The sequence below is a fragment of the Moschus berezovskii genome, chromosome 18, assembly GCF_049115385.1.
Source record: "Moschus berezovskii isolate FMDL1 chromosome 18, NW_MosBer_1.0, whole genome shotgun sequence".
Taxonomy (NCBI): Eukaryota; Metazoa; Chordata; class Mammalia; order Artiodactyla; family Moschidae; genus Moschus; species Moschus berezovskii.
In genome coordinates, this window is record NC_142477.1 from 38914110 (window position 1) to 38929415 (window position 15306).

Here is a 15306-nt window from a genome sequence, read left to right on the forward strand (position 1 = left end):
CATCTCCTAAAAAAATGTCTTATGACTCCTACGAAAATGTCATCTTTATTTTACTCTTTAAGGTTCTGTGCACAGCTTCTGTAACCTTCCTTGGTGATTACTTAAACAGCACTTTATCACGCAAAATCATCCAAAGAATCCCACTGCTTTCTGCATCAAAGTGTGATTTTCACCTTCAAATGGTCCCTTTTACTTTTTCATCTTTAACCAGTCCCCAGCTTGAGATGCCAGCCCTTTCTTCTCAACGTCACCAAGAGCAGGTTCAAAGCACCCAAGTGTCTCCTGCTGGGCATGCACTATGGAACAAGACACCTTTTCTGTCTCCTACACCTTTTTTCTTAGTCAAAGCTAAACGTTAACTTCAATGGTGGCAGCAGCTAGCCTCTAAGATGGTCCCCCATGATTCCTGCATCCTGGTATTCACATTCTTGTATAACTCTTCCTTTCACATAACACCAGAATTAGTCTATGTGACCAACATAAGGCAGAAACGATGGTATGTCACTTCTGAGATTTGGTTTAAAAAGACACCCTGGCTTCTACCTTGGTCACTCTCTCTCCCAGATCACTTATTCTGGGGGAAGATATTTCATAAGCAGTCCAATGGAGAAGCCAACATAGTGAGGACCTGAAGCCGCCTCTAACAGCCACGTGACGAGTTGTGGTGCAGATCTTCCAGGCCAGTTATATGTCCCGGCCAACAGCTTGACTGGCACCTCCTCAGAGACCCTAAACCTGAGCTAACAAGCTAAGCCTCTCTTGGATTCTCCACTTTCATAATCTCTGTGAAATCACACTTATTTTGTATTAAGATGGTAAACTCTGGGGTAATTTGCTATGTTTTAAGATTCTGTGTTTCAGGTTAATGTGTAGAAATATCTAATACACATTAGACACTTAATACTCTATAAAACTTTCCACCACTATCACCAACACAACCACCAATTTAATATTCTCTTCTGACTTGTAGCCTATTTGTTTATATGCTTATTGAATGTTAATTACATGTATAATTTCTTTTGGATTGTAACTATCTAAAGTGACCCAACTATTCTTTCAATTACCACAAGTTGCTATTACAATACCATGGAATCTTTAAAAACTTATTTGACTAAATTATATAATGGGCTAACATTATCAGCTAGATCTCATAATACAGAAGGAACCTGATACAAAAAGGTATATAAGAATGATGTGTTTGATCAAACTTGATTGAACTTAAGACTGCATACTTAACTTTTGACATTATCTTAATTTGGTACTAAATCTATTCACATTTTTACAACTAACAAGTTTTACCAACGTAAAAAGTTAAAATTTATAGTTTAAATTATTTTTCTTTACATAGTGTGATTACTAATGGAATGTTTTATATCTCCTCACAGACTTTCTACAAATGTTCACTAACAGTAAGTACTCACTAAATATTGCTTTGTACTCAGTTGCCAAGTCATGCCTGAGGCAAGAATACTGGAATGGGTTGCCATTTCCTTCTTCAGGGGATCCTCCCAATTCAGGGATCAAACTTCTCTCTCCTGCACTGGGAGGCAGGTTCTTTACTGCTGAGCCACCAAGGAAGCCATCACTATATATTAGTAACTGATAAATCTGAAACTGTGCCAAACTGTAACCGTATGTTTTTCTTTTGTATGGTCTTAACTTTTCATCTATATTCCTGTTTCTCCTCACCCTAATTTTCCTTTCTGGATAGCACTTTTACTATATGTGCTTGCTGAATTTCATCTGAAATCTTTTATCAAAGGAGGAAGAGAATACATAAATTGCTTCAAGTCTCATTAATCATCTTAATTCTGCTTGTATTTCTTTCATGCTAACTGACTACCAAACATTATTTAATCATTAAACTGTTCATTTACACCTTGCTTCAACAAAACACAAAAAGATGGACTCAATAGCAATTGCCAATTTTCTATCCAAGAGAATCCATTACAAAATTAATCATTAATTTATATTTTTAAGTATAGAATTGTTATACTAGTGACAGAGATCACAATCCTGTGCAATTCTCTCACACTGTCAGACTATTAGACTATGTTTCTGGATCTACCCACCTTGGGTATACCCATAGACCTAGTAAGAACTAGTAATGGCCAATGGAATATGAGCAAAAGTAGTGAAAAGGCCTGGCTCCTAAAACTTCCTTAAGAATCCCCCATGCTCTCACTATCTTCTCCCCATAAGTTACAAAGGACCAAACAGAAGATCAAAGGCCTTAGAAGATGGTATGAGCCACTGTTTGGAGGTTGCCTGAACACTCCTTGGACAGTGAGCTGAACTATAAATAAAACTTCAGTATGTTAAGCCACCGGAGAAGGCAATGGCAAGCCACTCCAGTACTCTTGCCTAGAAAATCCCATGGATGGAGGAGCCTGGTAGGCTGCAGTCCATGGGGTCACTAAGGGTCGGACACGACTGAGCAACTTCACTTTCACTTTTCACTTTCACACATTGGAGAAGGAAATGGCAACCCACTCCAGTGTTCTTGCCTGGAGAATCCCAGGGACGGGGGAGCCTGGTGGGCTTCCGTCTGTGGGGTCACACAGAGTTGGACATGACTGAAGTGACTTAGCAGTGACTTAGCATGTTAAGCCACTGAGATTCTAGGATTTTTTATCAAATCAACTCACTTATCCAAATTAATACAACTAGGCTTGCAAATAAAAAGTTATGAGTTTATGTGATTAAAAGTATTCCTTAACAAACAAATAAACTCTACCTTCCCTTGACTTAGCATGCACGCACATCATTATGTCATTCTTGGGCTTTCCTGGTGGCACATACAGTAAAGAATCTGCCTGAAATGCAGGAGACCGGGGTTCGATCCCTAGGTCAGGAAGATCCTCTGGAGGAGGGTATGGCAACCCACTCCAGTATTCTTGCCTAGAGAAGTCCATAGACAGAGAAGCCTGTTGGGCTACAGTCCGTGGGGTCGCAAATAGTCGGACACAACTGAAGTGACTTAGCACACACACACCTTCCCTTGAGGGTATAATGGTAATAAAAATGAACTCCTCTTCATTAATTTGTGTACAACCCAGGTGGCTCAGGTGGTAAAGAATATGCCTGCAATACAGGGGAGCCTGGTTCAATCCCTGGATCGGGAATATGCACTGGAGAGGAAATGGCAACCCACTCCAGTATTCTTGCCTGGAAAATTCCATGGACAGAGGAGCCTTGTGGGCTACAGTCCATGTGGTTGCAGAGCCGGACATGACTAAGCGACTGAGCACAGTTCAGTTCAGTTCAGTTCAGTCGCTCAGTCGTGTCCGACTCTCCGCGACTCCATGAATCACAGCACGCCAGGCCTCCCTGTCCATCACCAACTCCCAGAGTACACTCAAACTCATGTCCACAGAGTCGGTGATGCCATCCAGCCATCTCATTCTCGGTCGTCCCCTTCTCCTCCCGCCCCCAACCTTTCCCAGCATCAGAGTCTTTTCCAGTGAGTCAACTCATCGCATGAGGTGGCCAAAGTATTGCAGTTTCAGCTTTAGCATCAGTCCCTCCAATGAACATCCAGGATTGATCTCCTTTAGAATGGACTGGTTGGATCTCCTTGCAGTATAAGGGACTCTCAAGAGTCTTCTCCAACACCACAGTTCAAAAGCATCGATTCTTCGGCGATCAGCTTTCTTCACAGTCCAACTCTCACATCCATACACGACCACGGGAAAAACCATTGCCTTGACTAGACGGACCTTGGTTGGATTGCAGCCATGAAATTAAAAGATGCTTGCTCCTTGGAAGGAAAGTTATGACCAACCTTGATAGTATATTAAAAAGCAGAGCGACTGAGCACACCACATACATAACCTAGTTCAGGACAGATAACATGAGATAGAAAATTTTATTTGATTAAAGTTAAATCATCCTTTGTGCAAAAAAACTAGGATTTTTTTCTCTTTAATCCTGTGTTCCAAATTAAAAAGCTAAATCAGGGATCAAACATGGTGGTATATTTATAATCTCAAACCTACTCCTATATTCAAAATTCCCAAATGGCAGTTTCTTAGGAAGTGTTCCCTGCCAACCTGAAGAGAATTTAAACAGGAAATATGAAATATATCTTGAAATCTTCCTAATTTTTTCTCAGAAAATAAAGCTCTTTATCAAGGGAAAAAACCCTCTAACAAAAAAGTTCTCTAAAATAGTGCCAACATTGTAAATGTTATATAATTGCTAATAACAATAATATAAATAATGTAACAATTTCCAGTGTTATTATTGAGAAATCTGAAACTACTCTGATTCCAGATTCTTCACGTATAAAATAACCTGCTTCAACCACAATCACCATCACCATCACCACTTCCTTTCTGGAAGCTTGCAAGAGGTTTGCTTTATCCCTAGTATACTAACACACCTCAGTGTGGGACCTTTTACCATTCATTATATTAAATATTTTGTGTGTTCCTTCATTCAGAGACTGGTGCCTAACTTTTGAGAAATTTTTTTTAAATTCTTTTTGAGTATTTCCTGTGCTTTTACTAGAACTACCACTAACCAGGTGTAAATATCCTGAATATTACTAAGTTTATATGTAATTTGTTTCTCTATATATTTAGTTTATAAGCTAAAACCAGTGACTCTGAGCACTGAATCTATATCTTTCCTATACACTGTTTCAGGGAAAGAAAAACCATCTTTAAAACATGGCATTAAGTTTAGGAGCATCTATCCTATAAAGCTATAAATCACCATGAAAAACTCTGAAAAAAATAAATAGAAGTAAACATCAAATACCACAACCAGACAGAAACAAAGCCGGAAAACAGTCATGTAAAGATAGCTTCTCCTGATAAAGTTCAGTCAAGAAACGAAATGCAAGAGGAAATAATATCCTTTTATACAGTCCACAGATATTTAGGATATCTCTTGGGATCTTCTTGCATCATGAAAATCTTAAGAGTTATGGGACAAAATGGGAAAATACTGCTAAATATAATTCTCAAAATAGCTCAAAACTGAGAATTCATCTTAACACAATAAAAAAGCTGCATATCATTTTATGCTAATATTCCCTTAGCATCTTACACAAATATTTGAAATCTTAAAGATGAAATGCAAAAATTTCCTAACAAAATGATTTTTTAATCAATAACTAGAGCCATGGTAACTATATGTAAATGCCAATATATAAATGTATAATTATTATGAAGTCTTCCACAGATTTTCTTTTGACCACTTTCTTTTTCCTTTTTGACATTTCAAAGATTAAGACCAAGACTCTTTCCTTAAATATCAAGTACCCTCTCAGATATTTTATAGTCCTTATCAATGAGTTTTCAAACCCATCCTAGAAAAAATTGTTATGGAAATATGCTATATTTCTTATTTCAGAATCTAATCATAAAAACTTTACAACTCAAGTAGTTCATTGTACTACCTTAAATGTAGTCAGTGGCACTGAAATCCCCAAATAATTATAAATGATTACTTCTAGAAATTAGAGATCAAAGGAATTGTAAATTACATATTGCCCAAACACACTTAATTCCCAATCCACCTACTTTCATCATGAACTCTTTCAATGTTGAAGGCTCTACTATGCTGATTCAAACTCAGCTGCTGTTCATGGAGGTCCACAGGAACAGGGTTGATGCCAGTCCCTTCAAGATATAACCTAATTCGCTGCCTCCACAACCATCTTAGGGTGAAGAAAAAGCAAGTTATATTGAAATAGAATAAGTTAAACAAAGGAGTAGACATTATAATTTCTCCAATTTAAAAATATTCATATTAAAAAAACAATTATCCCATGAACTAATTAACCCAGAAATATCCAAAACCCACCACAAATTCCTGCTCAAAAACAGATTTAGATGGCAATATCTACTGTATCTATAAGACTCCTCAAATAACATGAATTAAAGTCAAATTATTTATCAAGTATCCATTAAATCCCATATATGGAGCTAATGTAGTTGTGTTTTACTTATCAAAAAGTATAACATATATAAAAGAGAAAACATTCTGAAATTAAAACACCATTATGTTAAGGTGGTCAGATTATATAAAAATTCCTTTCCTAAAATTCTGTAATAATGTTTTTCTGTGGTTTTTTTTTAATATAAGAGTTCAATAACAAATACTGTAACACTTAAGATTATATCTAAAACTTCAATGACTTTTTAGTGGGAAAAAAAAAGGAATCAAGTTTAACTGATTTTAAAATCAAAAATTGACATATCAAAAAGCCAATGGGACAGATTCTACTAGATAAGTGCACAAAAATATACTCCTACTTGGAGTATATTAGTCATCTGTAAGGGTGCTAAACTTCTGAGATGAGCAGAAACTGAAAACTCACTACTAAAGAAAAAGATTTCAGAAGTCAAGAAGATTTAATACAATTTCACAAACACCTAGAGAAGAGGTTTTCTCAAACTGTAAAATCTAGGCTAAGTCAGTGAAAAACAGTAGTCCAACTTGGCTCTAATTAATTGGTCTACCTCAGCTTAACTCTTCCCTCTACCCTTCTCTCTTCAGGGCAGTCTGAATACTGAACAAATAAAGTGAAAGGAATATTAAAAAAGACATCTCCATTGGTTAGGAAATACTTAACATGTAAGACAGAGATACCAGGAATCTCAGCATAGAGATTAATCCAACCCTCAGACACTCTGGATGGGAGAAGATGAGGGTGAAAAACACAAAATCTCAGAGAACTTAAACATTTAGTTTTCACCAACAGTCTTAATCATCTTTTTACCAAACTGCTAAAAACATGTAAGGTTAAAGTAGAGACATGGCCTCTAGCTCACTGAAGGAGAAAAACCTCTACTTAACAATTACATCACAGGCCAAGTGGCATTTGGCAAGGCTTCTCCACATAGTTCCAATAGGGTTGGGAGAAGCCAAGTTAGATGTGTTTGTGACTCAGCTAATGTATTATTTTTTATGTATTATTTAAATTCTTTTTTATGGCTACAAATTTGGACTAATCCAAATATTATCTAATTTATTCTGTTTAACAGTATTTTTAATGGCACACATTAATAAAATAATTACATAATAATAAGATTATCTTACAAAGATAATTATAGAGCAATAGTAAGAAATTCCTACCTGAACTCACCACGATAGAACTTCTGTAAGGCTTCTGGGAAGGAATGCGTATATCGAACAGGAAGACATAAATGACCCTCAGACCTTTATTTTAAAGGGATTTGGGTAGTATAAAGGGAAGAAGAAATAAAAGTATTCAATTCAAAAGGTATCATTAAACTACAAAAATCAGACATGAATTTTTTTGAATTTCTACTCTATAATTCATTATCTGCCACATATTATTTATATTTTCAACAAGAACCAAAAAAAAAAAAGACCAAAAAGAAATAGTTTACATCCACGTTTAATGCCATAATACAACTTAAGTTTCCACATTACAGTAAAACACAGCAAATTTGCCACTGATTGATATACCTGCAAAATTATCTAATGGTGTAGTGATATTTGCATCTTAACATCTGTATTTCTTAACTACTAAGTTTGGGCAAGTCACTTTAGCATCAGCTTCTTCATCTCTAAAAGGGTGATAAAACCACCAACCTCAAAAGGTTATTCTAAGGAATCATACTATTTATATAAGTGAAAGTTTTTTGAACCATAAACCCCTTATAAATATCTTTTAAGATAATCTCTTACTAAAAGAGAACTCATAGCTTAATCTAATCTAACTTCAAGGAGTTAACAGCTTTCATGAAAGAGAACTTTTTTTTAAAAAACTGCAAATTACAAACTGTTAACTGACTATAGGCTAAAACAGGAAGATGAGAGGCTATGGCACCTAACAGAGGAAAGGTGTCCAGAAAGTTCAATCATCCTCATTTATATGATGCTTCAATCTTAAAGAAAAGGTTGACAGTGGCCTGGCAAAACAAACTCTTAATAATAACTATAAATTAACATAAAGTGAAGAGTCATGTAAAAGGCTTTTACAAAGCTGTAACTAGTCAATTTATCTGAGATAAATTTATCTAAGAAACTTAGGCAGGGACTAGATTTTTTAGATTTTTATATTTACTGCAATACTCTTATACAGTGCTAAGATTATAAAAGTTGAAAGTGTAAGTCGCTCAGTCCTGTCTGATTCTTTGCGACCCCATGGACAGAGCACTGGAATGGGTAGCCTTTCCCTTTTCAAGGGGATCTTCCCAACCCAGGGATTGAACCCAGGTCTCCTGCATTGCAGGCGGATCCTTTACTAGCTGAGTCACAAGGGAAGCCCCTTATATAAAAGTTATCAACAGTCATTTATTTGACAGAATACCTACTGAGGGTCACCTGCAGGTCTAAAACACTCAAGAGAAAAATCTAGGCCTGGCCTGGAGGATTCAATTTCAGTGTGGCTCACTCACTAGTGCTAACTGCTGGCAAGGTCCTCAAGTCTCTCTCCATGCGAGTCTCCCCACAGGGCGGCCTTGGTATCCTCACATCATCGTGGCTGACTGGCTCAAGAACGAGCAACCCAAGACACCAACACAGAAGCTACAGTACTGTTTATGACCTGGCCTTAGAATGCATACACTGTTGTATCATATTCTGTTGATCCCACGGGCCAGCCCTGCTTAAAGTGGGAAGGGAACCACATAAAGGTGTAAATAACAAGAGGCTACCTTAAAGGTCAGCTATCACATGCTCTCTACCCCATTTTGATTATTAAGCACTTAAATGTCATAATTATATACAGGGGTCAGCAGGGAGAGTACAGAATACCAAAGAGAAAACTGAAATTGTCTATTTAATTTAGTTGAGTCCACCAATGAGCCATCTTAGAGAAGCAGATCCTCCAGCCCAAGTCAAAGCTTTGGATGCCTGCAGTCCCAGTTGACATCTGCCTATAATGTCATTAGAGATCCCAAGTTAAAACCATCCAGCCAAACTCTTCCTGGATTCCTGACACACAGAAACCATGGGAGATAATAAATTATTATTACTACTGTTTTAAGCCTCCAGTTTGCAGATGATTTGTTATGCTGCATTTGACAACTACTACAGAGAAGAAGAAACTTAATTGAACATTAACTTCTGGGCTTATTTAAGGATTGTGAGACACCTCACACTTATAAGAAATATAAGGTGGGCAACCTGAATTACGGAACAAGCTAGAGGCCTAATACATTTCTGCCTGGGGGCAAAAATAAAAACCAAAAGACTTCTAGAATACATTATTCCAGGTAGAAATTAGAGAAACAACACCTTCTGCTTATCAGTTTCAAAATCTTCACAAGCTAATGAATATTAAGCCAGTTTTTAAAGGAGAATACATTTCAACAAACTGTATAAAATATGATCACTAAACAATCTCTTACTTTAATGATACAAAAATATATCATTACAAAGTTTTTCTAAAATACATGTGTACAATCACTAAAGGCAATTAAAAAATAATTACTGAAGCAATAATCTCAATTACTTGTGCTCAGGAGATATTTGCTCAGCTAGGTCAGGGTCCTGGCCCTGCTCCCTAAAATCATTTAACTAATCATTCATTTTTCAAGTGTTTACTGCCTACTGACTATGTATAATAATCGTATGCTAGTGGTAGAGAAATTTAGTCCTATACTCAAGGAATTTGTAGTCTGATGGAAGAGACAATCAAGCAGAAAATAATAAGGAGAGATAAGTGCTCTCTGTAGAAGGAATCATAGTCAGAGCCCAAGACAGGAACCAGTCTTGAACTAAAAAGAACTACACAATTGAGTCAGTATTCTAAGGGCTCTCCAGGCGAAAGCACAAAGGCATGAAAAGAACCTCTGGAGAACTCTTTCACTTACTCTTTCCAGCCCTGCTATCTTTATATCAACAAAGCTCATCACCAGAGCAAAAGCTTCCATAAGTGAGCCTCCAATCAAGAAGTCAGGATGCTCATCCATTACACTGTGCTTAAGAACAGCTTCAGGTTGGGGCGGCAGGGTGGGGGAGGGGGGCGGATTACTGAATGAAGGTATAAACTTCCATTTATGAGATAAGAAAGTACTGGAGAAGCAATGTACCACATGCTGGCTAAAGTTAACACCGGTGTACAGTATATTTGAAAGTTATTAAAGAGAGCCGATCTTAAGAGTTCTCATCATTAAGAAAAAAACTTTCCTTTTTTTTTTTTTTAAGCTATATCAGATAACAGATGTTAACAACTTATTGTGGTAACGATTTCACACAACACAGGTTACATCAAGTCATTATGTTGCACATCCTACACGTAAACAGTGCTGTATGTCCATTATATCTCAATAAAACTGGGCAAAAATACAATTAAAAAACCCCAAAGAAGAGACTTCAGGAAGGATCCTAGAATGTTCCTAGAGAGGCATCAGTCCTTTTTTTAAGCTGAAGAATGTGCCTGTGGGTAAATGAAGATAGATGAAACTAGAAAAGCGTATAAGCAACAGGTGGTGAAACATCATATATATTATGCTAAGGAATTTGCTAGGCATCCTGAAGGTCAAAAGGAAACCCTGAAAGACTTTACCTAAGGAGTGGATACAATCAAATTTGCACTTTAGAAAAAATACTAAGGCAAAGTATGAAGGATGAGTTGGAAAGAGCAAGAATGGAGATTATTGCAGTAATTTAACTGACACACATAGCTCAGGCCTGAGCTATGTTTAGTAACAGTGAGGAGGGCAAGAGATAGACTCAAAGGTAGGATCCCTAAAACTGCACACTAAATACCCGAACAATATGATGAAGGGAGTGAAGGCAGGGGGTGAGGATGAGTCGCCACAGCTTTAGCACCCATTACAATTCCATTCATCAAGTATGGCAGCAGAGAAAGGAGACAAGTCCATTTGTACATCCATTACTTTTAACTGCCACCAGATACATGCAAGTGGAAGTCAGTATGGCTACAACAGCATGAAGAAAGAGAAAATAATAAATAGGACATAAGGATACAGAATAGTCAGAGGCCAGGTAACGTAGGGTCTTGAATGTCACAGTGAAGGTGATCAACCATCCCCATCTGCCTGAGAGGGACAATTTTCCCAGGATGAAGGACTTTCGGTGCTAAAACTGAGAAAATCTCAAGCAAACCAGGATGAGAAGGAACTGGTCATCCTAGTCATTGTAAAATTAATTTTATTCTGAGTTAGATGGAGAGCCACAGTAAGACTTTGAGCAGAGAAGTCTACCTAATATTATCAAACTTTTATAAACAGTCACTGTGGATGCAGTGGACAGAAGAGACTAAAATAAGGTAAGAGTAGAAGCAAGATCAGTGTTGGACATAAAGATTCTGGAGTTACCAGAATCTTAGTTAAAATGACAGATGTTAATCAGTTATTCTGGAGATAGTACAGAAAAGGAATAGAAAAGACTTATCTGTGAGCAGAAAGATAATGGTAGAAAATATTTTAACAAATTTGTCAGGAAAGTGAATGGAGAGAGAATTAAGCAAAAAACAGAGGGGATCAACACACGGAAAGTCAAAGGGCAGATTCATTAGAATTGAGGAAATAGGTCTGCTATTAAGGAAGGAGGCTATGGTCAGAGTGATTTGAAAGATGGGGAAATTCTAGATGACTGCAAAGTCCAGATATGATCATGGTTGTGAGTGGCTGGAACAGAATAAGGTTATATGTCAGAGAAGCTGAGGAAAGGGAAAAAAAGTGCTAACAGGGTTTGATTTATTAAGTCAATAAGTCACCCAGGAAATCAGTGGAGGCATACTTAGGAATGTAGATGAGAGCCTAAGTAAGGGTAGAAGATGCAACATCATTAACTCATCCATCACCGGCAACACCAAAGGTCACCAGTACTCACCTCAGTCAAGGGCTTAGGTATATTCAGCTACAGACACTACTCCCAAACTACCTAGGAAATCAGATGTGAGAACCTGTCCATCCCGTATCATAATTTTCTACCACCAGTGCCAGCGCAATGCATATGTATTTCTCATGCCTAAGCTTCCAACCAGTCCATTCTAAAGGAGATCAATCCTGGGTGTTCATTGGAAGGACTGATGCTAAAGCTGAAACTCCAATACCCTTGGCCACCTCATGCGACGAGTTGACTCACTGGAAAAGACTCTGATGCTAGGAAGGACTGGGGGCAGGAGGAGAAGGGGACGACAGAGAATGAGATGGCTGGATGGCATCACCGACTCTATAGACATGAGTTTGAGTGAACTCCGGGAGTTGGTGATGGACAGGGAGGCCTGGCGTGCTGTGATTCATGGGGTCGCAAAGAGTCGGACACGACTGAGCGACTGAACTGAACTGAGGCTAAAAAAAGAGAGCTAAGACTTTGAGAATAATTACAAAGAAGAGAAATCTGCTAATGGTAGAGATCAATTCTACATGCCTAGATTTCATCACCAAAATGGTTCTGGTACATAGTTCTAACATTCACGATAGCCAGGAAGGGTGATGTTTCCACTCACACAGCATGTACCATAGCAGACACCCTGGAGCAAGAGGATAAAGAGCTTCCAAACTTTAAGATTTATCATAAATATATACTATGCAAAGCAAAGAATAAATGTTTGTATATATAACAGGTAAAAAAAGTTATTTTTCCTTACCGTTCTGGGTCGGTGTTTACACCAATAACTGGTTTAAGTCTGTCCAAGACTTTACTTGCTGCCAAAAGCATCGTGCCATCCCCTAAAGGACATAAAGTCTGATTAATAGCACTGTGAACATTAGTTCTTTTAGCAATCACACCCCACCCCATCCTGCTGGCTGCCACAGTCTCCTCCACTTCCTTTTTACCCACTCTATTCCTTTGTATTATCTCTCCAACTCTAGTCCAGAATTTCTCAACAGCAGCAAGAGTGACACTTTAGGCCAGGTAATTTTTCTGTTTTGGGTGTTGTCCTGAGCCTGTAGGGTGATGGGCAGTATCCCTGGCCTCTACCCATTAGATGCCAATAGTAGCCCCCAGGTTGGAGCCACTATTCTAACCCCATCACTTCTTTTAACCATTCCTCTTTCTCTCTCATACTATCCGTCCAAATTCACAAATTATTTTAATGAGAATACATCCAAAGTGTCCAACTTTGCATTTTTCTCCCCACCAAAAAAAAAAAAACCCATGAAGGTTTATAAAGAATGGTCACTAATGTAATAATACAGCTCAGAAAAAAAACAAGCGTAAGTATACTGAACCAAAGAGGGATGGAATTTATCTAATCTCATTAAACTCTTAAACTCAACTATTTTTTAAAGACTGGCATAACCAAACCAAAATACAATTATAAACAATCTTTTGAATCATATTTAAAGTTAAAGGCATACCTTAAATATACACACAGAAATACACATGCACAGAACCTCACAGTAACATCATCCACTAAAAAATTAAAATGTTGTATAAAGCACATCTTTTAAAATCTGATTCTAAAAATCCAAAAATTTGTCTCACAGTAGGACTCTGAAAGCTTCATTACAGCTAGCTCACAGGATATTTGGAAATATGACTATTAAAGAGCATTTCCATATTCCAACACCTTTACCTCTGCGAAACTATTACCTCCTGCAGCTATGACAGCATCTGCCCATCGAACAGTTTCCTCATCATATTCTCTCCTCTTTACGAGACGAACCTCAATTCCCTCATTCCTAAGATAAAAAAAGTAAAGGGTATATAAAATTTCCACTCACATAAAGCGGTATGTTTTTTGAGAGGCAGATTATTACAACAGAGAAGTAAAATAAACAAATTTATGTTTAGCTTTGGAAGGTCAGCTTCATTTTCATTTAACCACAACAACCAATCAATTATTAACTATAGGAAGCATATGAATAAACTATTCCAAGTCTCCAATGTGCTTTAAAAACATCTTTTAAAGTCCCTGATGAATAGCAATATAATTAGAATTCCCTTTTATTTTCTCTTCTCTTCCTGACGCTAAAATTCATTAATACAAAATGGTCCAAAAGACTAACACTTTGAGAGACAATTTTTTAAAATAAGAGCGAATAGCTATTATTTTAAATTCAACAAATATTGACTGCCAGATAAAAACAGTGACTAAAACACTTCCTAATTTGTGTGTCCTCACATTGATTCTCTTGCATACACACAAACTTATTCACTGACTCATTTACCCTTTAATTTAACGGAAGTTTCTATAATCATAATTTCTAGACATTCAAAAACTATTATAATGAACACCTATATAATCCACTATTCTGTTGAAGAAATAAAACATTATCCTACAGTTGAAGCCTGCTGTGTACAAAATTAACTGCGTAGAAAAGGCACTTCTTCAGTTCAGTTCAGTTCAGTTCAGTCGCTCAGTCGTGTCCGACTCTCCGCGACCCCATGAATCACAGCACGCCAGGCCTCCCTGTCCATCACCAACTCCCGGAGTTCACTCAAACTCATGTCCACAGAGTCGGTGATGCCATCCAGCCATCTCATTCTCCGTCGTCCCCTTCTCCTCCCGCCCCCAACCTTTCCCAGCATCAGAGTCTTTTCCAGTGAGTCAACTCGTCGCATGAGGTGGCCAAAGTATTGCAGTTTCAGCTTTAGCATAAGTCCCTCCAATGAACATCCAGGATTGATCTCCTCTAGAATGGACTGGTTGGATCTCCTTGCAGTATAAGGGACTCTCAAGAGTCTTCTCCAACACCACAGTTCAAAAGCATCGATTCTTTGGCGGTCAGCCTTCTTCACAGTCCAACTCTCACATCCATACATGACCACGGGAAAAACCATTGCCTTGACTAGACGGACCTTGGTTGGCAAAGTAATGTCTCTGCTTTTTAATATATTATCAAGGTTGGTCATAACTTTCCTTCCAAGGAGCAAGCGTCTTTTAATTTCATGGCTGCAATCAGCATCTGCAGTGATTTTGGAGCCCAAAAAAACAAAGTCTGACACTGTTTCCACTGTTTTTCCATCTATTTCCCATGAAGTGATGGGACCAGATGCCATGATCTTTGTTTTTTGAATGTTGAGCTTCAAGCCAACCTTTTCACTCTCCTCTTTCACTTTCATCAAGAGGCTTTTGAGTTCCTCTTCACTTTCTGCCATAAGGGTAGTGTCATCTGCATATCTGAGGTTATTGATATTTCTCCCGGAAATCTTGATTCCAGCTTGTGCTTCTTCCAGCCCAGCGTTCCTCATGATGTACTCTGCATAGAAGTTAAATAAGCAAGGTGACAATATACAACCTTGACGTACACCTTTTCCTATTTGGAACCAGTCTGTTGTTCCATGTCCAGTTCTAACAGTTGCTTCCTGACCTGCATACAGGTTTCTCAAGAGGCAGGTCAGGTGGTCTGGGATTCCCATCTCTTTCAGAATGTTCCACAGTTTATTGTGATCAACACA

The 15306-nt window shown here is 37.8% G+C and overlaps 1 protein-coding gene across 3 annotated transcripts in view; it reads right to left on the reverse strand.

The window, feature by feature from the left end:
• Positions 1-15306, reverse strand: part of NADK2 (NAD kinase 2, mitochondrial) — a 48275-nt gene that overhangs the window by 19092 nt on the left and 13877 nt on the right. For all 3 annotated transcript variants that reach the window (XM_055422169.2, XM_055422170.2, XM_088827649.1), the window contains exons 3-6: positions 13498-13586; positions 12548-12629; positions 7090-7173; positions 5532-5668 (exon numbers count right to left, since the gene is read on the reverse strand). In XM_055422169.2, the coding sequence (XP_055278144.2) occupies positions 5532-5668; positions 7090-7173; positions 12548-12629; positions 13498-13586 (392 nt within the window). The remainder of the gene's footprint in view (positions 1-5531; positions 5669-7089; positions 7174-12547; positions 12630-13497; positions 13587-15306) is intronic.